At 46.3% G+C, this 27,998-nt stretch overlaps 1 protein-coding gene across 2 annotated transcripts in view; it reads right to left on the bottom strand.

Annotated features, from left to right (window-relative positions):
- The window catches only part of PKD2 (polycystin 2, transient receptor potential cation channel), a 73,242-nt gene extending 49,058 nt beyond the window's left edge, over window positions 1–24,184 (bottom strand). For both annotated transcript variants that reach the window (XM_073600823.1, XM_073600830.1), the window contains exons 1-2: window positions 23,360–24,184; window positions 13,464–13,577 (exon numbers count right to left, since the gene is read on the bottom strand). In XM_073600823.1, the coding sequence (XP_073456924.1) occupies window positions 13,464–13,577; window positions 23,360–23,912 (667 nt within the window). In that variant the 5' untranslated portion in view covers window positions 23,913–24,184. The remainder of the gene's footprint in view (window positions 1–13,463; window positions 13,578–23,359) is intronic.
- Between the last annotated feature and the right edge of the window lie 3,814 nt (window positions 24,185–27,998).

Below are 27,998 nucleotides of genomic sequence, written 5' to 3'. Positions count from 1 at the left end.
AAAATAAATAAATATGAATATATTTATAAGACTTGTCATTGTATAAAAAATATACAAGGAAATTTCAGTTGCAATAAAAACTATATATAGTGGCAAGAAAAAGTATGTTAACCCTTTGGAATTAACTGTTTTTTTGCAGTAATTTGCCATAAAATGTGATCAGATCCTCATCTTTGTCACAACAGACAAACACAATGGAGTTGATTTACTAAACTGGAGAATGCTAAATCTGGTGCACCTCTGCATGGAAACCAATGAACTTCCAGTTTTTTTTTGTCAAAGCTTAACAAAAGCTTTCCTGCCCAGGCCAATTTTCTGCCTCCAGCGCTCTCCCACTTTGAATGACAATTTGCGGTCATGCAACACTGTACCCATATGAAAGTTATTGTTTTTTCACATAAATAGAGCTTATCTTTTGGTGGTATTTAATCACCACTGGGGTTTTTATTTTTTGCTAAACAAATGAAAAAAAGACCAAAAAGTTTTGAAAAAAAAAACGTTTCTTAGTTTCTGTTATAACATTTTGCAAATGGGTAATTTTTATTGCACTAATGTGCGCTGATGAGGCTGCACTGAAGGGCACCGATGAGGCTGCACTGAAGTGCACTGATGAGGCTGCACTGAAGCGCACTGATGAGGCTGCACTGAAGCGCACTGATGAGGCTGCACTGAAGGGCACCGATGAGGCTGCAATGAAGGGCACTGATTAGGCTGCACTGATCAGTGTCCTGATTATCAGTGTATACAATGTACTCACCGTGCCCTGTCAGACTTGCCAGTTATCAGCTCTCCTATACTCACACAAAGCCAGCGTCACTGGACACAGCTGATCAAAGGGCCTCTGTGAACACTGTGGTAGTTCAATGATTCTTCCTGTGGTAGGAGCACACAGATGCACTGACAGGTCTGCAGGAGACCTGCATGGCATCAGTGATCTGCTGATTGCTGGTCCAATGCTTTACAGGCTCCTGCAACAAAAAAAATAATAAATGCGCAATTTTTTACCTGCAAAAAAATGTGCATTTATTATGTTTTTGTCAAAAGGTGAACTTATCCTTTAACCCCATAGAGATGCTGTGGAATGACCTCAAGAGAGCTGTTCACACCAGACACCCTACAAATGTGTCTGAGCTGAAGCAGTTTTGTAAAAAGAAATGGTCAAAAATTCCTCCTAAACATTGTGCAGGTCTGATCCAGAGCTTGTGAAACCACTTGCTTGAAGTCATTGCTGCCAAAGGAGGTTCAACCAGCTATTAACTCCAAGGGTTCACTTACTTTGTCCTGCAGCACTGTGACTGTTTAGTAGGTATGTTCAATAAAGACATGAGAAATTAGAATTGTTTGTGTGTTATCAGCTTAAAGTGATTGTAATGCCGTGCACACACGACCGGACTTTTCGACCGGACTGGTCCGACAATGCGACCGTGTGTGGGCTTCATCGGACCTTTTCTGTTGAAAATCAGACGGGCTTTAGATTTGGAACATGTTTCGACTCGAGTATATCCAAACTATCCAATCAAGAGCCGAGAACCCCGGGCACAGAGGAAGAGTGCGTCTCCAGCGGGGGAATACAGGACTCAGGTGAGTAAAACGAGGGGGGGCTGGGGGGCGGTTAGTGACAGAAGTTGCATAGGATGTATTAAGGTGAAAAAAAAATGAGGGTTTACAACCCCTTTAAGCACATTGTGTTAGTCTATCGCTACTTAGATGAGGATCAGATCACATTTTATGGCAAACTACTGCAGAAAACTAATTCATTTAAAGAGGTTCACATACTTTTTCAGATATATATTTTACAAAAGAGTTTTGTATGTTTTTGTTTTTTCTTATACAAGGACAGCAAAAAATTAATTTGCATTCTCTGAAGGTTGCATGAAAAAGTTAACATAATTTCAATAATAAAACCAATATATCAAATAATAATAATATGAATAATAATAATAAGATGATTATTACTAATAATAATATAACCTTTAAAGGTCTTAGTGCCTGTGTGAGTCCTTATTTTTCCTAGATAATTTTTTCCTGCTTTTAGATGTTCCTGCTTTAAAGTGGTTCTAAAGGCAGAAGCCTTTTTATCTTAATGCATTCTATGCATTAAGATAAAAAGCCTTCTGTGTGTAGCAGCCCCCTAATACTTACCCAAGCCCCATCTCTATCCACGAGTCCATCAGCCATCTGGGACTCTCCCCCTGATTGGCTGAGACACAGCAGTGGCGCCATTGGCTCCCATGGCTATCAATCAAAGTCATTTAGCCAATTAGGGGAGAGAGGGAGTGGGGCGAAGGGCAGCTCCGTGTCTGAATGGACACACAGAGCTGCAGCTCGCCTCGGGTGCCCCCATAGCAAGCTGCTTGCTGTGAGGGCTCAGACAGGAGGGAGGGGCCAGGAGCAGCAAAGAGAGACCCGAGAAGAGGAGGATCCAGGCTGCTCTCTGCAGTGGATGACGCTGCAACAGAGCAGGTAAGTATAACATGTTTGTTATTAAAAAACAAAACAAAAAACAAGGCTTTACAATCACTTTAATGCATTCTATGCATTAAGATAAAAAAACCTTCTGTGTGCAGCAGCCTCCCTCAGTCCCCCCATACATACCTGAGTCCCATCTCGATCCAGCGATGTTACACGAGACCCTCGGGTGACCGGGACTCTCCCTCTTCATTGGCTGAGGCAGTAGCGGGCACCATTGGCTCCCGCTGATGTCAAAGTCAGTGAGCCAATGAGGAGAGAGAGAGAGAGAGAGAGAGAGAGAGAGAGAGAGAGAGAGCGCGCAACGGTTTGGCTCGGGTGCCCCCATAGCAAGCTGCATGCTGTGAGGGCACTTGGCAGGAGGGAGGGGCCAGGAGTGCTGGTGAAGGACCCGAGAAGAGAAGGATCAGGGCTGCTCTGTACAAATCCACTGCACAGAACAGGTAAGTATAACATGTTTATTTAAAAAAAACAAAAACAAAAAAAAAAAAAAAAAAACACAAGACTTTAATATCACTTTAACCACTTGCCGCCCGCCATATAGCAGAATGATGGCGGCAACGTGGTTTTAACACCCTGACTGGGCGACATATGACGTCCTCAGGATATTAAGCCGCTGCGCGCCCCCAGCAGGCGATCGTTGTTGCGGTGTGTCAGTGATCGGCCGAAGACTGACAGACGCGAGTAGAGGAGAGCCGATCGGCTGCTCTCCTGACAGGGGGGGGGGTCTGTGCTGATTGTTTATCAGCACAGCCCCCCCTCGGAACCCGCCCAGGACCATCAGGATGGCCATCCACACTGGACCACCAGGTATGCCCCCCCTAGACCCCAAGGGAAATACTAATCTGTGCCCAGGCAGCTGCCAATCAATGCACAGGCAGCTGCCAATCAGTGCCCACTCACAATGCCTACCACTGCCAGTGCCACCAGGGATGCCTATCAGTGCCTCATATCAGTGCCCATCAGTGCCACGTATCAATGCCCATCAGTGCCCAGCAGTGCCGCCTATCAGTACCCAGCAGTGCCGCCTATCAGTGGTCATTAGTGCCCAGCAGTGCCGCCTATCAGTGGCCATCAGTGCCGCCTATCAGTGCCACCCATAAAACCCATCTTTGCAGCCTTTCAGTGCCCACCTGTGCCACCCAAGAGTGCCCATCAGTGCCGCCTATCAATGCCCATCAGTGCTGCATATCAGTGCCACCCATCAGTGCCCATCGTCAGTGCCGCTCATTGGTGCCACCTCATCGGTGCTGCCTTATCAGTGCCTGTCAGTGCCGCCTTATCAGTGCCCATCAGTGAAAGAGAAAACTTACGTATTTACAAAATTTTATAACAGAAACAAAAGCAAAACTTTTATTTTCTTCAAAATTGTCTTTTTTTATTTGTTTAGCAACAAATAAAAAACACAGAAGTGATCAAATACCACCAAAAGAAAGCTCTATTTGTGGGAACAAAATGATAAAAATTTAGTTTGGGTACAGTGTTGTATGACCGCGCAATTATTCAAACTGCAACAGCTCAGAAAGCTGAAAATTGGCCTGGGCAGGAAGGTGTATAAGTGCCCTGTATTGAAGTGGTTAAAGCAGGTTAAAATACATTTCAACATGCTTACAAGCGTTTAGAGTGTCTAATCAGATCCAGGATACAAAGAATCCTATTTTCTCAAAACTCAGCTAAATTGACTGCACCTAAACACAGGTAAATGCTCAGTGTGAATGGTACCAGTGAAAAATCATTACATGCATTTATACGAGTTTAGAAATGTTCTCTAAATGCATAATAATGCAGGTTTTAAAATGCTGGTGGGAATGAGGCCTAACAGCTCCTGTTAGTAGGAATCCCATCTCAGCCCAAACCTGCAAAATGTTGCACTCCTCTTGCAGGATCCTGTGTAACATAACAGAGAATGGAAAAGTGGCTCAATATGAGCCCACTTACTTGGGATTGTGGCCACCCTATTCATAACAGTTTAATAATAATATTAAAATAATAATAATAATAATAAAATAATAATAGTGCCGCAGGCACTGCTTCACAGTCAGGTGCAAGGTCACGATTTGCTGCTGGAGGAAGCTGTTCAGCAAGAGGCTGCACAACCTCCAGCAGTGGGTGAGTGTGCTCCATTTTAGTGAAAACACTGTCACCCATGCTTCCTGCTGTTGTTTCTTCTGGCAACTCAACTCTGTGTCTGCTGCTATGCGCACCCCTTCCCCTGTCTATGGGTCTCATTTTGCTGGCATTTTATCCCAAAATCACAGCCCTGTTGCCATGGGGGTATGTTGGGTGATGGGAATGTTCCTTTGGCAGGAGTCAATGTTCCGGAATCATGCATGAAGGAAGTCATGCCATGTAAAATGCCTCCCCTGGGTTACCATTTCAGCTTAACAGTTAAAGAAAAAATATGGAGGGGGGATTTTATAGATATCCTATCCCTATTACCCTCGCATAAGGACTTCATGGGGAAGATAGAGAAAAGAGGGGATGAGAAACAAGATGAGGAGAGACATAGACCTATCCCTAGGTCATTCAAAAATTGGTTGCAAGCTTATTGCATCTTTGCAGGAGTGATGGCGGAAAAACAACCTGAATGGTGCGGGGGTTTGTTTCAGCATTTAGACCTCATTCTGGAGGCGCAAAAAAGCTTTGGGGGTATAGGCAAGCATTATTATGACAAGTCGTTACGACAGAAGTTATCAGTTCACCCCTCGTTGAGTTGGGGGAATGAAAGACTTAGGGCTATGGCTCAATCTGCTTGACCCCCAAAGACAAGTTGCGCCTAAGCCTTGTTAACCCTTCTAGGACTGCGTACAGGCGAGGCTGCTGTTTTGTTTTTAATGACAGCCAGTGCCATTGGAATGGGGCTTGTAAGTATAGGCACGTCTGATGAGGGAGCATGCATGCTCCGAACGCAAGCGCTACAAGCCACGCCCCCCGGCTCTCCAACATCTGACGTCTCCACCTACGGACCAGCTGACGCACTGACTGAGGGAAACCCATACCTCGGAGTTTCGGACGCCACCGGAAGCAGCCGGGGTCTGACTCCTCCACAACCCAGCGGACTACCGGATGTGACTTCATGATGTTTAGGAGTACCACTACATGCCTGTTTTTATCTGTCAAATGTGAGTGCAAATTTAAACACTATTAAAGCTTTTGTTTTATACACATTATTACCCTTAGAGCGGCGCTGCTCTTTTCTTCTCAGGCACGAATGTGCCTATTGCGCGGGAGTGCACCTTGTAGTTAAGTGCTATAAAAAAAATGCGAGTGCTGGGGTTAGTCAAAGTCAGAGGGATATTTTTCAAAAAAGCCTGCACGCCAGTGAGGCTGGAAAGAATGCGCCCATGGCTGGACAGGTATCCAAACCAGGAGAAGGCGCATTTTCTCATTAATAGGTTTTTTTTTGGTTTCCCTCTCCCCTCTTTTTCAGGGGTAGGGTGCAAGATGGTGAAAAATTTTAAATCGGTAGAGAGTTTTCCGCAGATTGTTAGAGAGAAAGTTTTCAAAGAAATTCAAGAGGGGTGCATTGCTGGCCCTTTTGAGCACCCTCCTTTTGTTAATTTCCGTATATCCCCTTTGGGAGTGGTACCCAAAAAAGTGGTACCCTCTTTTCCTAAAGGGAATTCTCTTAATGATGAAAACTGACGATGCGCTCTGCTCAGTTTCATATGCGACATTTGAAGAGGCGATTTTTAGGATACGGGAATTTGGGCCTAGAGCGTTGTTGGCAAAGGCCAATATAAAATCAGCCTTTAGGCTTTTGCCAATTTCGCCTTTAGCTTTCAATTCTTTATGCTATGTACACACGAGCGGAATGCCCGACAGAAAAAGTCCGACGGGAGCTTTTCATCGCATATTCCAATCATGTGTATGCCCCATCGGACTTTCCATGTCGAAAATTCTGACGGACCTAGAAAGAGAACATGTTCTAAATTTTTTCGACGGAACCAATTCCTATCGGGAAAACCACTCGTCTGTATGCTGTTCCCACGTACCAAAAGCGACGCATGCTCTGAAGCAAGTACGAGACGGAAGCTATTGGCTACTGGCTATTGAACTTCCATTTTCTAGTCCCGTCCTACGTGTTGTATGTCACTGCAATCTGGACGGTCGGAATTTGGTGTGACCGTGTGTATGCAAGACAGCTTGAGCGGAATTCCATTGGAAAAACCTTCAGAGTTTATTCCGACGGGAAAACCGGTTGTGTGTACAGGGCATTAGGGTTTTATTTTGAAGAGGCCTATTTTTTTGACAAATGTCTTCCCATGGGGTCTTTGGTGTTGTGCTCATATTTTGAAACATTTTCTTCTTTTCTACACTGGGCGGTTTGTTGTCATTCAGGAAGTAATAGCGTGGTTCACTACTTGGATGATTTTTTATTTGTAGGACCTCCAGAGTCCTACAAATAATCTTTGTAATAATGTGTTACAGGCTTTTAGGGAAATTTCTCAGCACTTTGGAGTTCCACTGGCAGAAGAGAAGATGTGTTTACCCACCACGTCTTTGGAATTCTTGGGGATTCACATTGATACATGTAGGATGGAATTCCGTTTGCCAGAGGCTAAATTATTGAAAATGAAAGCCTTGCTGGGGTTATTTATGATAAAGAAGAAAGTGCTTCTAAAAGACATGCAATCTCTTTTGGGCATATTGACTTTTGCTTGCAGGATTTTGCCTGTAGGCCATATTTTTTCGCGTCGCCTTTATCTGGCTATCTTGGGCGTACAGTCGCCGTTCGCCCACATCACATTGACAAGTTCTCTTAAAGAGGATCTGTTGGTTTGGGATAGGTTCCTTGAGATCTACAATGGCCATTCCTTTTTTCAGAAAGACTTTATATTTGCACTGGACTTTAGGTTGTTCACAGATGCGGCAGGTTCGAAAGGTTTTCGCTGCAATTTGGGAAACGCATTGGTGTTGTGCAGCCTGGCCTGAGGAATGGGTTGATCGAGAGGTAACTAAGAATGTAGTTCTGCTGGAACTGTTCCCAATATTGGTGGCAATGGAACTTCGGGGATCTGGATTTGCAAACAGGAGAATTTTGGTAGAGACGGACAATAAAGGGGTTTAAAGTTTAACGTATGGCTCAAAGCCAAGTACACTCCGGGAGCTCAAAATAACATAGCCGATTCATTATCTTGGTTTCAGATGGATCGTTTTCGCCAGCTGCTGCCGGAAGCAGATATGGAAGGAATTCGTTGTCCGGAATACCTGTGGAACGTGATCTGAATATTGTAACGAGAGCTATCCAAGGTTCGGTCGCTCCTAAGACCTGGGCGAGTTATTCAGCTGCCTGGAAGAGCTGGTTATCTTTCGCAGTCACAGTAAGGGCTGGTGACAGAAGTCTGTCTGAAGGGACAATTTGGCGTTTGTGGCTTCACTTATGCAGCAGCGTTTTCTCATACAGCCATGTGATGAAAACGCTGGCAGGTGTTTCTTTTTTCTGCCGTTTAAGGGGTAGTCCTTCTTGCACGCCATATTTTCAGTAAAGCAGGCTTTGAAGGGGTACAAGAGGGTAACATTTGTGGAGACCGATATCGTTTGAACTTTTATGCAGGCTTTGCGAAGTAACGTCGGCAGTATGCTTCTCTGAATTGGAATCCCTGTTGTTTAAAACTGCGTTTGTCATCACTTTTCATGGGGCTTTGCGTATTTCAGAGCTGCTTCTGGGATCTAAAACGGGTGGTTCGGGTGTTTTTTTATGAGCAAGTGGTGATGGATAATTCGGAGGTTCACATCTGGATCGGGCACTCCAAAACGGATGTCTTAGGGAGAGGCGTTGGAATTACCTTAAAGGCCCAGGATAATAAGTTGTTATGTCCGGCAATTTTTTAGGGCTAGGCCCTCAGGCAAAGGGCATTTTTTGGTACATCAAAATGCGGCCCCCCTCACCAAATATCAATTTGATGCGGTCCTGCATAAATGCCTTAGGCGTTTGGGTCTACATACATTTAAGTTCTCTTCCCATTCCTTTGGAATAGAAGCAACATTAGAGGCGGCCAGGAATGGTTTGGGAGAAGCGGCTATTAAAGAAATGGGGAGGTGGAAATCCAATTTTTTTAAGTTATATGTTAGGCCTAATTTGTTTGTTTAAATCCCTCTGGTCTGCCCCGAACAATATGGATTCTGGGACATTCCTTTATTTATTGGGTGCATAAAAGAGGGTCTCTACGTAATTATTCCACGAATTTGTCTCTGCATCCAGAATCCGTTCAGGTACCCTGGAAGGGAGTGAGAGGCCTACAGTCGCACCAACTTTATTTTCAGTTATCCAGGTTATCTCAGTTTTGGCCTATGCCCCATGTTTTGTTATTACATTTGGGAGGGAATGATTTGGGGAATTTCAAAACATTGGATTTGCTTTTTATGATAAAGAGGGATTTATATCGTTTCACTCTTACTTCTCCAGGTACGATCATAGTATTTTCTGAAATTGTTCCTCACCTTTCCTGGCTGTCCTCTGTGCAGAGGAGAATCATGGAAAAAATGAGAAAACGAATAGAGCCATGGAAAAATTCATGCCTACAATTGGTGGTTTGTCGTACCGACACGAAGATTTGGAAGCTGGTATTCAAGGGTTGTACAGGCAAGATGGAGTCCACCTCTCAGATGTGGGTCTCAACATTTTCAACGTAGGTTTACAGTATGGGATCGAACAGGCCGCGGTATTGGGGTGGGGCCGGACCAGTACCACGGTCTTGCTCAAGCCCGGCTGGTGGGGCGTTTTATTTACATGATTAAAATGAGGTAATGCTGCTTGAGTTCTGAAAACTAAGCAGTTATAAGTTTTGGTATCATTAAAGTTATGATGTTTTGCTGATAAATAATTTATGGTTATTTTGTTTTTCTTGTGCCACGGCCATTATTTGCCAAAGTTTAGTTAGGTTTATTTATTTGGTTATACCTGGAGTGAGTGTTGGTGTGGATGGGTGTGTACTACAATCTCATAAAACCTCATTGTAATGGCTGTGACAGGTTGGAGGACACAGAAACTCACATGGAGAAACCTTGCTGTCATAGAATGGAGACATACAAAAAGCCAAGCGGGTGGTTCACCACACCTCCATCTACCCGAAACTGAAATCCCACTTTTAGGTAGACTCATGCTGTAATTGTCCCTTCTGATCTTTTATCTATGGTAAACACAACACATTCTCACATACAGTTCATTGCTCTAAAAAGCCACAAAAATGCTTTAGCTCACCCATCCCTGATTAGAGAAGTCTTTGTAGGCAGACCAACAATGCCAAGTCTCCAGGGCTTCACCTGAGTGACTTATTAATATTGTTATGTAGTAAAACACTAACCAGCTCAGTAGGAGAGCACAGACTAAGTGAAATCGTGGGGGGTCTTTGCAAGAGAACTGTTTTAGATAGCAGTTCAGCTCAGAACATGCTTCCCATTACTCCATTAGGGATGTATGGCAAAGCATGGAAGACCTGTAAAGAACACATTTCTTCAAAAGGGACAGCTATTGCAAGAACATCTCAGTGTACTTATTTTCATACCTGCCTATGAAAAAACGAAACGTTATATTACATAAAAAATTCAAGACTACCGCGTTTAAGCACGTCTAAAAGTGCGTTAATGCTAGCCACCTTTAACATTAATTCATTTTAATTAAGAGATTTGGACCCTAAATCTCTCCTCTGGCCAGGTAAATAAAGAGCTGAAAAAGAAGTGACCAAATCATCGTTGCTTCCGGTTACCAGGGTCACAGAAAGGAAGGAACAACATCAGTTCCTCCATCTCTCTCTCTCTGTAGTGCCGCCGTCACCACCAGTTGCTCCCTGATTGGATGGCAGAGCTCAGGATGATGACAGCGGCGGGGGCCCTCCTTCCGCTGCTCGCAGAATGGAATGGATGTTCAGCCCCTTAAAGTGGTTGTATCCCCCACTTGGTCATTTTTACCTACAGGTAAGTCTATAATAAAACTTACCTGTAGGTAAAATGAATATCTGCTAAACCTGCAGGCGCACGCGCTCTGAAGGTCCGGCAAATCGTGCCGGAAATTCAGAGCTCCTTACCAGGACGGAGGACTTCCGCAGACATGCGCCGTAACACCATCAAGGCTCCGGCCACTCACAGCGCCAGAGCCAGCGATCCCAGAAAAAACGCAGAGGGAACATGTCAGCTCCCTCACGGTGACTGGACGCGCTGGGGGGGCCTCGTTCTAAGGTAATTCATATTGTGCTAGTCTGCAATGCAGACTAGCACATTATGCTATTGTCTTGCAGGGTTTGATTTTTTATTTTTTTTAGTGGTTTACTACTGCTTTAAATCACTTCTGCTGAAGAGGGAATTGCCAGCTGAAAATGTTTATACCGAGATGATGCCTGCGGGTGCAAGCCTCATCCCGGTATAACCACTTCAACCCAAGGACGTCATATGGCGTCCTACGGGTGGGAAGTGGTTAAAAACATGCTGCTGTAAAAAAAGTCATGCCTGATATCAAATGTATATTTATGTATGTCTAAAAACACAAGGAGTTGAGTAGTTTAATTTCCAACGCACGTCTAAAGTCACACAGAATAGCTTTGCGATTTATTTCCCAGTTCCCAAAAGATGACATAAGGCTGATTTGTACGATGCATTTATGCACATCAGTTATTGCCGATTTCTATTCTATCAGGTCCATTGAAACTCAGATACAGTATATTAGGAGTTTGTATAAATTGACCACAAATTGTGGTTGTCATCTGAAATCCTTTCCTGAAAATCTTTACACCCGATTGATGAGCACTATTTATACGAGATACATATAAAAAAAACACATTAGATTCAGTGTAAAAATGACACAAGCATCCACATTTTCACACTCCATGAACATCTGGAAGGGGAGATGCTGACTACTGCTGTTCTGTGGAGAAAGGTTTCTTTTATGGCATTCTTGTAGTGACATTGATTGTATAAAAACCTCCATAAACAGCAGTGAATGCATCTCTTGCAGAGTTTCCATGGATAACATACCAGCAGAGTATTGTGATTTACACAAAATAGTGAAGTGTCCAGTAGAAGAACTCCTACCATTGTATACAATCATAATACAATAATAGGTTAAATCAGGGGTGCTCAACCTTATGAAGAACGAGGGCCAATTTGGTAACCATGATTAAGTGATTTGGTAACCATCACGGGCCACAATAAACTATGGGGTTTTTACTGTCCCCCAAACTGCAAAGGTAAACAAGCCCTTACTGTCCTGAGCCCACTATAAGGCTGCTTTCACACTAATGAGCTGCGGTTTACCTGCACTGAGCCATAGCTTGCATTCAGGAGTTTTGGTAAAGGTGGAGTTCACACACCCCAACAGCAGCCAGCTGCTCACATCATGTGACCCCAAGCACAGCGCTGGCTTGTCTGGGGCCGGGGAGGCTTCCTGTGTATGTAAACTGTCAGCGCATATGTGAGCAAACATAGCGGCAGCTGCATTCGGTCCAGGGCTGCTGTCATATCCTGTCAGCTGGAGCTCCTATCACACCCCATTTACACTTGTGCGACTTTGGACATCAAAGCCGCATTACAAGTTGTAATCCATGTTTTCCAATGATAAGCACTCATATATGTGCGATTTAAAGTTGCAGCAAACTCAGAGTAGTTTATGCACTACTTGGTCCGACTTTCATGCAACTTGAGGGCCATAGACTTCAATATTAACCCTCAAAAGTTGCATGAAAGGCATACCTGAATGTTTTACATACAACAATGGTGCATCAGTGGGTCCGACTTTGCAGAGGGACAGCAAATCACATCCAAATCGCATCCCATCCAAAGTTGCACGCCTAAGTCCAGTCCTACAAGTGTGAATGGAGCCTTAAGGGCGCATGGTAGGGAGATGTGTTTAGATCTGATAAGCTCCAATTTATCTTGTGCTTGTGAGTGCATTTTTATCTAGTTTTTATTACAAAAATAAAAAGTATTGCACCAGAGCCTGTGCACTCTTCTCTTCTGTTTGTATATTCAGGAGTTACTCGCAAGATATAATAGAGGTCTATGGCTCAGTGCAGCTAACCTGCATGAAAACCACAGGTGCACTGTTCAGCACCTGGGGATCAGTGTAAAACTTTTTTATAAGTGTTAATATGCCCATTGCAAAAGTGCAGTATATGTGATGTTTAATACACTGACCTTTTCCTCTTCCAGCTTCTGCTGGCATTGCTCTCTAGGCTGTTAGAAAGGTCCCAGGCGAAGTGCACTTGGTATCACTCCCCCTGGGACAGGAGCCAACGCTACAGAGGAAAAATCGGCTTATGGGGCTCCTGCGCCCTCTGCAGCTGCCCCGCTACCTCCGCTGCTGGCATCAGCTTCATGCACTCTAATGCTCTGGGATGGCGGGTCGGCAACCCATTGATCATGATCTGGGATTGCCGAGCTGCCATCCCAGACCATGGGCATGCACTTCCCTGGTTTGTGGTCTCAGGCCACATCAAAGGGCTCAGGCCATGGGTTGAGCACATCCAGGTTAAATGAATATTGGACCTTTTATTGATTAAGGGTACTTTGCAGGTTTTTTTCACTCATCTATACACAACGCATGTTTACGTGCGTGTGTGTACAGGCACATTGAAAACAATGGGCTACATTTAGACCATTAAAACAAGTTTGTATGCCTAAAAATGCTGAATTTTAATTTTTATGCCTAAAAAGTACAAATCTTCTGCGGGACTACCATAGCCAGCCGCTGGCTATGGGGAGAAGTAGTCTCCGCCCTCCCGAGCTGTGTGTCTACGGAGCTGCGCTCCATAGACTTACACAGCGGGACTTAGGCCCGCCCCCCACTTCCTCTGATTGACAGCAGCAAGAGCCAATAGTTCCTGCTGCTGCTCAAATGCCGTGTAAGGTGGAAGTAAGGGGAGAAAAGATTCAGCCCTGCACAGCACTGATCTCTTCTCCCCTCTTTCCCTTCACACAGGAAAGAGGGGGCACAGGGACACTGAAAACATTTTTTAGGTTTAGTAACACTGTTTTTAGGAATACAGGAACTTTATACTTACGAATACATAAGATAATCAGAAACCCCACGTAGGTGACAAGCTCGCGGAGCACACTCTTCAGGTATTTCTCTCTGGTAGTTATGCGGTCTTCTGTGTATCTTGTACCCCAAAGACCTATACAGGAATGCAAAGAAAATATATTAAATAATTAACACTTAAAGTATATGTGAACCCTAACCCTAAAGAACTTCTCATATTTGCTCCTTTTTGGCCAGTTAAATCTACCTTGGAAAACATTTTGTTAGATCTTTTTGAGAAAAATACATGTTCACCCTGCCAGAAATCCAGAGAGCTCATAACTTTCTTTAGTGGGCTGACAACGCCGTTCCTCTTCTGCACTGAAATCCCAAGCAGGGTTATTAGCTCTGCTTAGTTTGCCTGTGACACTACAGAACATGTCCCCACTATGTTATAAAAAGAGGAGAGGAGAAGGTGTTCTATAGTGCAAATAAGTAATGAGCAGCCTAAGGTGACATCGCTGCTCCTTCACAGGTTAGCATTGTCACCCTAAGACAGGAAGGGTGTTACTGGCATAATCACCAGGTGGAAAGAAAGAATAAATAAAAAAAAAAAAAAAAAAAATCACAGCCACTACATCTAAGAACTGTTCTAAGGCTGGATTAAAGTACTTAAATGTGTGGCAAAAAGCATATTCAGCCTTTGCTGCTTTGCAGGTCAATTCATTTTTAACAGCACCCCAACGCACCTGTATTGCAGTGCACAACAAATGCTAATGCACCACCATACATTATGGTGCAATTGGTTGCTAAAAATAGCGCATGCACCTTTTTCATGCGTTATGGAATTTTTGAAGGGGCTGGCTTAACGCAATGGTGCCATAATGCAGGATTCAATAAATACCAGGCGCCAGGTTGCCATGGTGACTAGAAATTGCATCCTGGTGCCTGGGCTTTTGTCAGCCCATTCACTGTTGGCACCAGGCAGGGGCGAAACTACCAGGGTCGCACTTGCGACCGGGCCCTGATGTAAGGGGGGGGGGATCTTCGCAGACTCTGATGTATGGGGGGCGGGGGGGGGCTCTGCGGACTCTGATGTAAGGGGGGGCTCTGCGGACTCTGATGTAAGGGGGGCTCTGCGGACTCTGATGTAAGGGGGGCTCTGCGGACTCTGATGTAAGGGGGGCTCTGCGGACTCTGATGTAAGGGGGGGCTCTGCAGACTCTGATGTAAGAGGGATCTCTGTAGACTCTGATGTAAGGGGGGGCTCTGCAGACTCTGATGTAAGGGGGGGCTCTGTGGACTCTGATGTAAGGGGGGGCTCTGCGGACTCTGATGTAAGGGGAGGCTCTGCAGAAGAAAAAAAGTTAGGGGCCACTTTTTTTAACAAAAAAAAAAAAGAGCTTTATTTTCTACGACAAAACCCCTTCTCTTATGTAGCCCTGATGTGTATCTTTACAGATGCACGACACAGGGTTACACACAGTTATGCTTCACAGCTTTTGCCCATTAACCTGCTTAGGGGTCCTTAAGGCCTGATGCACACTGGATGTTATAAAATGCCAGTAGGGTTAGCAGTCGAAAGCTGTAGCTGTAAAATTAGTTTTGCAGCATTTTTAGATTTTTTTTTTTTTAGCAAAACTATACTCCCATAAAAGCTTATGGCTCAAAATGCTCATAAATGAGGATTAGCCATGTTTTTTTTTTTACTTTTTCAGAGTGGCAGCAAGGGCTGCTGCACATCTGATCAAGCCGGGCCCTAACTTCAAAGCTGACAAATCACAGACTCAGCATTATTGAGCTCTCTGTCTGGCCACTGTGCCTGTCCCATAGAAAGGCACAGCTGCCAAACCTCTTCAGTGACTAGAAGGTCCACCAGACGGGTGGACAATATCTGATGGATTAATTAAGACACTAGTTTCCCATCAGGTCCACCTTCCCTTTAGATTGACAGTGGGTGGAGCTAGATGGGTGATGCTGAGAGACTAGTTTTTCATCAGGTCCACCTGCCTTGTGATTGATGAAGTGTCCATGACTGTCACAAACCTATGATGTAGTATGTTATTGGTTGCTAAGATGCTGGTGGCTGTCAGCATCCTAGCAACCCATGGAATGTTTGGTGGAGGTAAAGCCCAATATGACATTTTTCGATCTATGGCCAGCTTAAGACGTGGGTGGGAAACCCTGCCCCGCAGCTGCTTGATGTAATTCGGGTGGGAGATTCCCTGCTCTGCATGTATACAAAGGGTCGGGATGCTTTGACATAATTTACCTAATAAGGACACACTCCCATATTGAGACAATGACACTGCATCCCTGCCAAACAATGCAGGTGGGAGATTCCTCGCCCGGCAGCTGCATGTAACAAATGGACGGGGATGCTCATGACATCACTGACCTAATATGGCCATAGTAGGTCAATGATGTCATAAGCATCCCCAGTCCTTTGTTAGGTGTAGCTGCTGGGCGGGGAATCTCTTGCATACAGCTCATTGAATTGGCATGGATGTGATCATGTGACAGCTTCCTAGGGATTTGGGCAAAACTGGGTTGGATCTGAACCCAGCTCATCCCATTAGGCCTGGAGTAGAAGAGCTGGTTCCCACCAGAGCAGGGTGCAGAAAGCCCAAGTTCCGTGTACGCTTTCCGCACTGCGTTTAAAACGCACTGCAGTTGTGATCTGCAGCGGGTGTCAATATGAGGTTAAGGATGCCACAAACGCAATGCGTTCCCTCGCACTGGATCGCAGGGTACAGAAGTACAGTGAGTTTCCAAAAGTAGTGTAAGCACTACACTTGGTGCGGTGCAATTTCAGCTCATTCAAAATGTATGGCCTGAAATCGCAGCGGACTGCACGTGACACACACAGGAATGCAAAGCTGGTTCCTGTGTGATTTTCCAGTGTGAACTGGCCCTAAGGCTCGATTCCCACCTTGGGTTCCTGCATAAGATTTTTGTGCGATTCCACGTGTCACGCATAGGGCTGCCCTATGCACATTTGTCACCCAAAACAAGCTCCTGATCCTTTTTGAGTGACAAGCTTGATGCACTTTTTAAAGACGTGTTTTGCTGTGATTGCAGCACGATTCTGTCACACGATGATCACAACAAAATTGCACTCCATTTGTGGGTGCCATTTAGAATGAATAGGACCCAAATGCACAATTTGCACCAATTGCTACACGATTTGCCAATCCCCAAGAGTAAATGGGGCTTTAATAAAGAAAACTATACTCCGCTCCACAGAGACTCTTTGGGTGCACCCCTTCCTTTTAAATCACCCCTTCCTCCATAATCATGGAGCATTAGAATTAACCCTAATGCCCTGTACACGCGATAGGATTTTCCGACAACAAATGTTCGATGGGAGCTTGTTGTCGGAAATTCCGACCGCGTGTAGACTCCATCGTACATTTTCCGTCGGAATTTCGGACAACAAAATCCGTTGTGGGAAATTCCGATCGTGTGTAAACAATTCTGAAGCACAAAATTCCACACATGCTCGGAATCAAGCAGAAGAGCTATTGAACTGGCTATTGAACTTCATTTTTCTCGGCTCATCGTACGTCAACGCGCTCTTGACTTTCGGAATTTCCGACAACATTTGTGTAACCGTGTGTATGCAGGACAAGTTTGAGCCAACATCCGTCGGAAATAAAGCCAGGATTTTGTTGTCGAAAAATCCTATCGTATGTACAAGGCATAATACTGGATATGCAGATAGAAATATACATAGATTTGATTCACCCAGACCAGTCCGGCTTTATCCCCACTATGTCTATGACGATAAATTTAAGGAGACTGTTCTTAAACATGCAGATACCATCGGATAACCCAGGGAGGCGAGGCGTACTGTCACCCGACGCTGCGAAAGCATTCAATAGCGTCAAGTGGACATATCTATGGGAAGCACTGGGGTCATTTGGATTAGGTAAAAAATGTATATGTTGGGTCAAGTTACATTACTCGCCCCCAAGGGCACGTATGCAAATAAATGGCTCAGTCTCAGATTTCTTCCCACTATTCAGGGGTACTCAGCAGGGGTGCCCCCTCTCCCCATTGCTATTTGCCTTGGCAATCGAACCCCTAGCTGAGGCTATAAGGCAATCCAATGTCATCTGTGGCTTTAACAGGAGAACCAGGTGTGAAAAAATCTTACTTTATGCGGACGACGCTTTATTACTTCTAGTAGATGCAGACCAGTTTTTGATTTCCCTTATGTCGTTTATACAAACATTCGGCTTGTTTTTGGGCTTCGTTAGCAATTGGGATAAGTCTGTTCTGTTTCGCCTCGATGACTTCCAGTTGTCTGTACCACAGGAGGCTCAGCAAATTAAAGTTGTGTCCTCCTTTAAATATCTGGGCATTTGGATACATCCCAAGGTAGAGGACTATTCAAACTTAAAAGTACTGTGTGGACGAAGCTGCCCCTATCCGTAGTTGGTTGCGCGAACCTCATAAAAATTATTTTGACCCCTCAAATACTATATGTCCTTCACAATTCATTCATATGGATTCCCCTAAAATGGTTTAAGCAAATATAAGCGATATTCCGCATACTACTATGGAGAGGTTGAAATCCTAGGATCAAACTCTCTACTCTCCAACTAACCAAGGCGGGGAGAGGAATGGCGTTGCCTTAGTCGAGGCTGTAATTCATGGCTGCACAACTACAGCATTTTGCTGGTTGGTAAGAAATGAATTGGGCGGATCCTATACAGGCTTTGCCGCTAAGCCACGACTCCTATTATCATCTATTGGCGCAACTAGAATTGGGAGCTTTTGCTCATTGTCATAATGGCCCCAACCTAACACTTATGGATGAAGTTTGGCAAGAAATAAAACATATAATGAAATAAGAAGGGGCCTTTGAATATACACAACTGTGGGGGAACAGGTAACATACGGAGATGTGTAAATTGGAGGGGTTTGAACGATGGAGCTCCCAGGGGATTCAATATGTAGCACAACTTTACACACATAATATACTGAGATCCTTTCAGGATCTTAAGGAGGCATTCCAACTCCCCTGCCATGATTTCTTTAAATATCTACAAATACATCATGCATTGCAGACTCAGGGTAGAAGTGTCAAATTAGATGTCAGTCCTATGCCACTTCTAACCTCTTTGGCCAAAGTTTCTGAGAGGAAAGGTCTCATTTCATTTTTGTATGGCCAATTGATGGTCAAGGCCCAAGATACCTCCAAATGCTTGGGCAGACGAGGGTGGGAGAAATACCTAGGTGATATATCAGATGATGATTGGCAAACCATTCTAGGAGTGCCTTCTGTATCCTTGTCATCTGCACAGCATCTGACTCAATTGTTCATCATACACAGAACGTATAGGACTCCAGAGAAGCTGTTTAAATGGGGCAGAAGGGACACTCGGGAGAGCCCCTATTGCCAACAATGTCATGCGGATCTGCTTCGCATGCTATAGAAGTGTCCCAAGCTGGTCAGATACTGGCATGTGCTAGTGAATACCATTAATGGGGCTTTTTCTACTCATGTTGCCCTGGATTCCAGAGTATCCTTGTTGGGATGCATGGATGAGGAGGCATATCCGCTGGAGATATTAACACCCATTACCAGGCTATTGTTCATAGCACGTAAACTTATTGCTATTAAATGGTTATTGCCGAGTCCACCATCATTTGAGGAATGGCGTATTCAGGTAAACGACAACCTCCTGAAAGAACAACAAGCCTACCAAACTAGGAGCACACCGAATACATTTTACAAATTATGGTAACCATAGCTGGCGGTGCCTGGTCTGGCCCCATTTTTATTGATGTCCCTCACAATACTGCAAAATAGCTAACATTGTTGTCGAGCCTGCACATATGCGGATACATATTAATGTATAAAGACGTGTGTGTAATCTTTTACCCTGGTAGACAGGTAAACTCATGGTGATTATATACATTACAAGAAGTTTGCTCACAACTAAGAGCTGAGGCGAAATGCTTTAAAAATGTTTAGGTAGCAGGGCCGCTGCTTCTCGAGGCATTTTGTTTCTAGTATGTCTGATGTGTAGATGCCTAAACAAGTATTATAGTGAACACCTACTTATGTCTTTTCAGGTTAATGCATATTCGATTGAAAGTATAGATAATGTGCTTCAGTAGAGCACACACACACACATATACACAGTATCTCACAACAGAGTGTGTACACCCCTGAAATTTTTATAAATGTAAAGTAGTAAAGTAGTAAGTGTACAGCTTGTATAGCAGTGTGAATTTGCTGTCCCCACAAAATAACTCAACACACAGCCATTAATGTCTAAACCGCTGGCAACAAAAGTGAAAAGTGAGTACACCCCTAAGTGAAAATGTCCAAATTGGGCACAGTTAGCCATTTTCCCTCCCAGGTGTCATGTGACTCATTAGTGTTACAAGGTCCCAGGTGTGAATGGGGAGCAGGTGTTAAATTTGGTGTTATCGCTCTCACTCTCTCATACTGGTGACTGGAAGTTCAACATGGCACCTCATGGCAAAGAACTCTCTGTGGATCTGAAAAAAAGAATTGTTACTCTACATAAAGACCAAGACCATACAGCGGTTTAACAGGTTCCACTCAGAACAGGACTCGCCATGGTCGACCAAAGAAGGTAAGTGCACGTGCTCGGTGTCATATCCAGAGGGTATCTTTGGGAAATAGACGTATGATTGCTGCCAGCATTGCTGCAGAGGTTGAAGGGGTGCGGGGTCAGCCTGTCAGTGCTCAGACCATATGCCGCACACTGCATCAAATTGGTCTACATGGCTGTCGTCCCAGAAGGAAGCCTCTTCTAAAGATGATGCACAAGAAAGTCCGCAAACAGTTTGCTGAAGACAAGCAGACTAAGGACATGGATTACTGGAACCATGTCCTGTGGTCTGATGAGACCAAGATAAACTTATTGGTTAAGATGGTGTCAAGTGTGTGTGGCGGCAACCAGGTGAGGAGTACAAAGACAAGTGTGCCTTGCCTACAGTCAAGCATGGTGGTGGGAGTGTCATGGTCTGAGGCTGCATGAGCGCTGCCGGCACTGGGAAGCTACAGTTCATTGAGGGAACCATGAATGCCAACATGTACTGTGACATACTGAAGCAGAGCATGATCCCCTCCCTTTGGAGACTGGGCCGCAGGGCAGTATTCCAACATAACGACCCAAAACACACCTCCAAGACGACTACTGCCTTGCTAAAGAAGCTGAGGATAAAGGTGATGGACTGGCCAAGCATGTCTCCAGACCTAAACAAGATTGAGCATCTGTGCAGCATCCTCAAACAGAAGATGGAGGAGCGCAAGGTCTCTAACATCCACCAGCCCTGTCATGTTGTCATGGAGGAGTGGAAGAGGACTCCAGTGGCAACCTGTGAAGCTCTGGTGAGCTCCATGCCCAAGAGGGTAAAGGATATTGACACTTCGGGCCCAATTTGGACAGTTTCACTTGGGGTGTACTCACTTTTGTTGCCAGCGGTTTAGACATTAATGGCTGTGTGTTGAGTTATTTTGAAGGGACAGCAAATTTACACTGTTATACAAGCTGTACACTCACTACTTTACATTGTAACAAAGTGTCATTTCTTCAGTGTTGCCACATGAAAAAATATAAATAAAATATTTACAAAAGTGTGAGTGGTGTACTCACTTTTGTGAGATACTATATGTACGATATAAGTAACATGTGAATTGTTTACTGGTGTACTATGCGCCACATTTCATTCTACCTCTTTTCCTTTTTTTTCTAAGTATGGTTGTATGTAAACATGTAAAACTATTAATAAAAACTATTGTTTAAAAAAAAGAAATATATACTGTATAGAGTATCCACTTGCCAACCAGCAATGTACCGTACGTTGCTGGAATTCAAGTGGTTGCACGGGGATGATGCCTACAGCTGCAGGCATCACCCTGGTACCGTTTTTTTAGAGTCAACAGTTTGGTCTCTTGTAAAAGCAATCAAAGCAATCCTAGTGGCTAACTAGCCGCTGAATTGCTTTTACAAGCAGCGGTAGGGGACGCCCCCCTCCTCCTGTGGCTTTACCGGGATCTCCCATATTACCAGGAGTCCCAATCGATCAGCCGGCGCTTCCACTGACTGATCATAGAGGCAATCAAAGGCCGGAAAAGCTTTGATCATCTCTATGATATAGGAGCTTGGACAAGATAAACTTATTTCACTTCTGGTTTCCTTGGAAGTAGACGCCACCATTTTCAAATTTAAAGCATTTGATCTCACCGATCTTGGTGTTTTGAATGCTATTAAGGGCAGAGGAGGGATCATAAAGATGACCTGTCACATGCCTATTGCTGTCACAAGGGATGTTTACATTCCTTCTGACAGCAATAAAAGTGATAAAAAAAAAAAAATTAAAGCGACAGTGTAAAAATAAAACAAATTAATTAGAAGGAAAAATTTAACTGCCCCCATGCTCACACGCAAAGCTTAACATGCGTGTTGTTCTGCACGCACGCAAACAGCGATCACCCCACATATGTGAGATATCACCACAAACATCAGATCATGAGCAGTAAAGCCTCGCACACATGATCGGACTTTAAACAAACTTTTCCGTGAATTTCTGTCCAAAGGGTGGTGGTCGTGAACTTGTATTGCATACACACCGCAGGACTTTTTAGGCAACAAACACAAACGTAGTGACGTTTCAAAGTACTGACAACACTTCAAAAGAGGAAGTTCAATTCTCTGGCGCCACCCGTTGGTCAACTTCTGTATTGTTGTCTGACCTTTTGAACTGGTTCTGAGCATGCGTGTTTGTACTTTGGACTTAAGTCCGATGGTTTTGTGTACACACGATCGGACTAGCCGACGTAGGACTTTTGTTGCCGCCAAGTTTGTCTGTTCGCACAGCCAACATTTGTCCGATGAAAAACTAAAAAGATTGTCTGATGGAGCATACACATGGTCGGATATTGCCTTAAAACAGCTAATTTGCATGTTTGTTGTCAAAAAGTCTGATCGTGTGTATGGGCCTTTATTCTAGCACCAGACCTCCTCTGTAAATCTAAAGTGGTAACCTGTAAGGCTCGGTTCACACTGGGACGACTTGGGATCCGACTTGTCGCCCCTCAAGTCGCCCCAAGTCGCCCCAGAAAGAGATTCACATGAGAGTGAATGGGAGCGTCTTAAATGACACTACTGAAGTCGCTCCGACTTCAGAGCGTACTCCCTGTACTACTTGGATCCGACTTGGTAGGCGACCTGTACCATAGAAATCAATGGAAGTCGCCTCCAAGTCGGATCTCTCTGTAAAGTCAAGCGACTTTGCAGGGAAAACCCCTCCCTCCCCCCCTCCCTCCTAGAGAGCTGATTGGCCACAGGCAAAGTCGCCTGTCATGCAGGCGACTTCAAGTCGCCTTGTAATTTGCTAAAGTCGCGTCGAAGTCGCGTCGAAGTCGCGTCGAAGTCGCGTCGAAGTCGCCGTGCAAAGTCGCGCTGAAGTCGTGTTGCCCCAGTGTGAACCGAGCCTAAAGGCTTTTAAAACATTGCCTATGGATAGTAAACTTTACGCCATTTGTCGCTGCTGCATGGGGGGGGGGGGTGCAGTTTTAAAGCATGACATGTTTGGTATCTAGTCACTCGATGTGACATCATCTTTTAGATTTTACAAAAACAACTGGGTTATGTATTGTGTTTTTTTGCGTTACAATTCAAAAAAGTGTATTTTTTCCTAAACAAAACACGTTTGAACAACTGCTGCGCAAATACCGTGTGATCTAAAGATTGCAATGCCCACTCTTTTATTCTCTAGGGCCCCTGCTTTAAAAAAAAATATATAATGTTTGGGGGTTCAAAGTAATTTTTTAGCAAAAAAATGCTAATTGTTACATGTAAACAATGAGTGGAAGAAGAGGCCTGGGGGTGAAGTGGTTATACAGTATATATTAGCTATGTGTCAGCTGAGTGTACTGTAGGTAGTTACCTCGGAGGGTGTGCAGGATCTTCCCCCAGCCTTCCAGCTCCTGAGTGCGCTCAGCTCCATGGGTGGCAGTGCCCGCTGTAGTGCCAGGCTCCCCTCTCCTCCTCCTCCCCCCTCTCTGCCCCTGTCCCCCCATATTATTGGGGTGATACCCCACCAGACCAGTACTGCCCCCACTACTAGAGGAGACCAGAGAAGAAGACCTCCGGGCATGTCCAGCAGAGGGATGCCATTCCACATCCATCTCCACCACCGTGCCCTCCTCCCCGTCCTCCTCCTCTTCCTCCATGCCGTCCTCCTCCGCCTCGAAGCCCGGGTTGTCACGGCTCCATGCCTGGCGAGAACAGGAGGAGAGCGGGGACGGGGTGGACCCTCCGGGGGGCGCCTCTTGTCTGGGGAGAGCGTCCATCTCTAACATGACCCGGGCAGGGAGGCTGGGCGAGGAGGAGGAGGACGGCGCCGTCTTCATCTCAAGATCGCCTTTCCTTCTCTTCTTCTTCTCCTCTCCGTCCAGATCGGGGGGCGGCTGGGGCTTCACACGGCTGGGGTTCACCATCCTCTTCTCTCCCCAGCAGCCATCTTAGCTCCAACTTTTATCCATGGACTTTTCTGGGACTTTCCCTCTATGATCCCGCCCTCCTTCCTCTCACACAGACCCGTTATCCAGGAAAAGGCTGAGCACTGTGCTTGGCAACAATGCCACTGCACCTCCCTCCTGGACTTGGTCTGCAACTCCTTCCAGAAGATCACAGAGGTGTCTCCGTAACCATCTCTCAGGGGTGTCACCCCCTCTAACAATCACTTCCTTCCTCTCCCACAGAAGAGTTATGCAGGAAAAGGCTGAGCACTGTGCTTGGCAACAATGTCACTGCACCTCCCCCTGGACTTACTCCTTCCAGAAGTGTCTCCATAGCCTCAACTCTCAGGGGTGTCACCCCCTCTAACAATGGCAATGCACCTCCCTCCTGGACTTTTGTACAGCTCCTTCCAGAGGTGTCCCCATAGCCTCATCTCTCAGGGGTGTCACCCCTTCTAACAATGGCACTGCACCTCCTTCCTGGACTTGTGTACAGGTCCTTCCAGAGGTGTCTCCATAGCCTCATCTCTCAGGAGTGTCATCCCCTCTAACAATGCCACTGCACCTCCCTCCTGGGCTTATTCCTTCCAGGGGTGTCCCCATAGCCTCATCTCTCAGGGGTGTCACCCCCTCTAACAATGCCACTGCACCTCCCTAGTGGACTTACTCCTTCCAGAAGTGTCTCCATAGCCGCCTCAACTCTCAGGGGTGTCACCCCCCTCTAACAATGGCACTGCACCTCCTTCCTGGACTTGTGTACAGCTCCTTCCAGAGATGTCCCCATAGCCTCATCTCTCAGGGGTGTCACCCCTTCTAACAATGGCACTGCACCTCCCTCCTGGACTTGTGTACAGCTCCTTCCAGAGGTGTCCCCATAGCCTCATCTCTCAGGGGGGTCACCCCTTCTTGCAATGGCACTGCACTTCCTTCCTGGACTTGTGTACAGCTCCTTCCAGAGGTGTCTCCATAGTCTCATCTCTCAGGGGTGTCACCCCCTTCTAACAATGGCACTGCACCTCCTTCCTGGACTTGTGTACAGCTCCTTCTAGAGGTGTCTCCATAGCCTCATCTCTCAGGAGTGTCATCCCCTCTAACAATGGCACTGCACCTCCTTCCTGGACTTGTGTACAGCTCCTTCTAGAGGTGTCTCCATAGCCTCATCTCTCAGGAGTGTCATCCCCTCTAACAATGCCACTGCACCTCCCTCCTGAACTTACTCCTTCCAGGGGTGTCTCCATAGCCTCATCTATCAGGGGTGTCACCCCCTCTAACAATGCCACTGCACCTCCCTCCTGAACTTACTCCTTCCAGGGGTGTCTCCATAGCCTCATCTCTCAGGAGTGTCATCCCCTCTAACAATGCCACTGCACCTCCCTCCTGGGCTTATTCCTTCCAGGGGTGTCTCCATAGCCTCATCTATCAGGGGTGTCACCCCCTCTAACAATGCCACTGCACCTCCCTCGTGGACTTACTCCTTCCAGAAGCGTCTCCATAGCCTCATCTCTCAGGAGTGTCATCCCCTCTAACAATGCCACTGCACCTCCCTCCTGAACTTACTCCTTCCAGGGGTGTCTCCATAGCCTCATCTCTCAGGGGTGTCACCCCCTCTAACAATGCCACTGCACCTCCCTCCTGGACTTACTCCTTCCAGGGGTGTCTCCATAGCCTTATCTCTCAGGGGTGTCACCTCTTTAACAATGGCACTGCACCTCCCTCCTGGACTTGTGTACAGCCCCTTCCAGAGGTGTCCCCATAGCCTCATCTCTCAGGGGTGTCACCCCTTCTAACAATGGCACTGCACCTCCCTCCTGGACTTGTGTACAGCTCCTTCCAGAGGTGTCTCCATAGCCTCATCTCTCAGGGGGGTCACCCCTTCTTGCAATGGCACTGCACCTCCTTCCTGGACTTGTGTACAGCTCCTTCCAGAGGTGTCTCCATAGCCTCATCTCTCAGGGGTGTCACCCCTTCTAACAATGGCACTGCACCTCCTTCCTGGACTTAATCCTTCCAGGGGTGTCTCCATAGCCTCATCTCTCAGGGGTGTCACCCCCTCTAACAATGGCACTGCACCTCCTTCCTGGACTTGTGTACAGCTCCTTCTAGAGGTGTCATCCCCTCTAACAATGCCACTGCACCTCCCTCCTGGACTTAATCCTTCCAGGGGTGTCTCCATAGCCTCATCTCTCAGGGGTGTCACCCCCTCTAACAATGGCACTGCACCTCCTTCCTGGACTTGTGTACAGCTCCTTCTAGAGGTGTCATCCCCTCTAACAATGCCACTGCACCTCCCTCCTGGACTTAATCCTTCCAGGGGTGTCTCCATAGCCTCATCTCTCAGGGGTGTCACCCCCTCTAACAATGCCACTGCACCTCCCTCCTGGACTTACTCCTTCCAGGGGTGTCTCCATAGCCTCATCTCTCAGGGGTGTCATCCCCTTTAACAATGGCACTGCACCTCCTTCCTGGACTTGTGTACAACTCCTTCCAGAGGTGCCTCCATAGCCTCATCTCTCAGGAGTGTCATCCCCTCTAACAATGCCACTGCACCTCCCTCGTGGACTTACTCCTTCCAGAAGTGTCTCCATAGCCTCAACTCTCAGGGGTGTCACGCCCGCTAACAATGGCACTGCACCTCCCTCCTGGACTTGTGTACAGCTCCTTCCAGAGGTGTCCCCATAGCCTCCTCTCTCAGGGGTGTCACCCCCTCTAACAATGGCACTGCACCTCCCTCCTGGACTTGTGTACAGCTCCTTTCAGAGGTGTCTCCATAGCCTCATCTCTCAGGGGTTCACCCCCTCTAACAATGGCACTGCACCTCCCTCCTGGACTTGTGTACAGCTCCTTCCAGAGGTGTCCCCATAGCCTCATCTCTCAGGGGGGTCACCCCTTCTTGCAATGGCACTGCACTTCCTTCCTGGACTTGTGTACAGCTCCTTCCAGAGGTGTCTCCATAGCCTCATCTCTCAGGGGTGTCACCCCTTCTAACAATGGCACTGCACCTCCTTCCTGGACTTGTGTACAGCTCCTTCTAGAGGTGTCTCCATAGCCTCATCTCTCAGGAGTGTCATCCCCTCTAACAATGCCACTGCACCTCCCTCCTGGGCTTATTCCTTCCAGGGGTGTCTCCATAGCCTCATCTCTCAGGGGTGTCACCCCCTCTAACAATGCCACTGCACCTCCCTCCTGGACTTACTCCTTCCAGGGGTGTCTCCATAGCCTCATCTCTCAGGGGTGTCACCCCCTTTAACAATGGCACTGCACCTCCCTCCTGGACTTGTGTACAGCCCCTTCCAGAGGTGTCCCCATAGCCTCATCTCTCAGGGGTGTCACCCCTTCTAACAATGGCACTGCACCTCCCTCCTGGACTTGTATACAACTCCTTCCAGAGGTGTCTCCATAGCCTCATCTCTCAGGGGGGTCACCCCTTCTTGCAATGGCACTGCACCTCCTTCCTGGACTTGTGTACAGCTCCTTCCAGAGGTGTCTCCAAAGCCTCATCTCTCAGGGGTGTCACCCCTTCTAACAATGGCACTGCACCTCCTTCCTGGACTTGTGTACAGCTCCTTCTAGAGGTGTCATCCCCTCTAACAATGCCACTGCACCTCCCTCCTGGACTTAATCCTTCCAGGGGTGTCTCCATAGCCTCATCTCTCAGGGGTGTCACCCCCTCTAACAATGGCACTGCACCTCCTTCCTGGACTTGTGTACAGCTCCTTCTAGAGGTGTCATCCCCTCTAACAATGCCACTGCACCTCCCTCCTGGACTTAATCCTTCCAGGGGTGTCTCCATAGCCTCATCTCTCAGGGGTGTCACCCCCTCTAACAATGCCACTGCACCTCCCTCCTGGACTTATTCCTTCCAGGGGTGTCTCCATAGCCTCATCTCTCAGGGGTGTCATCCCCTTTAACAATGGCATTGCACCTCCTTCCTGGACTTGTGTACAGCTCCTTCCAGAGGTGTCTCCATAGCCTCATCTCTCAGGAGTGTCATCCCCTCTAACAATGCCACTGCACCTCCCTCCTGGGCTTATTCCTTCCAGGGGTGTCTCCATAGCCTCATCTCTC

This window comes from Aquarana catesbeiana, linkage group LG01, assembly GCF_042186555.1.
Source record: "Aquarana catesbeiana isolate 2022-GZ linkage group LG01, ASM4218655v1, whole genome shotgun sequence".
NCBI lineage: Eukaryota > Metazoa > Chordata > Amphibia > Anura > Ranidae > Aquarana > Aquarana catesbeiana.
This window is presented reverse-complemented; position numbering and strand designations above follow the sequence as displayed.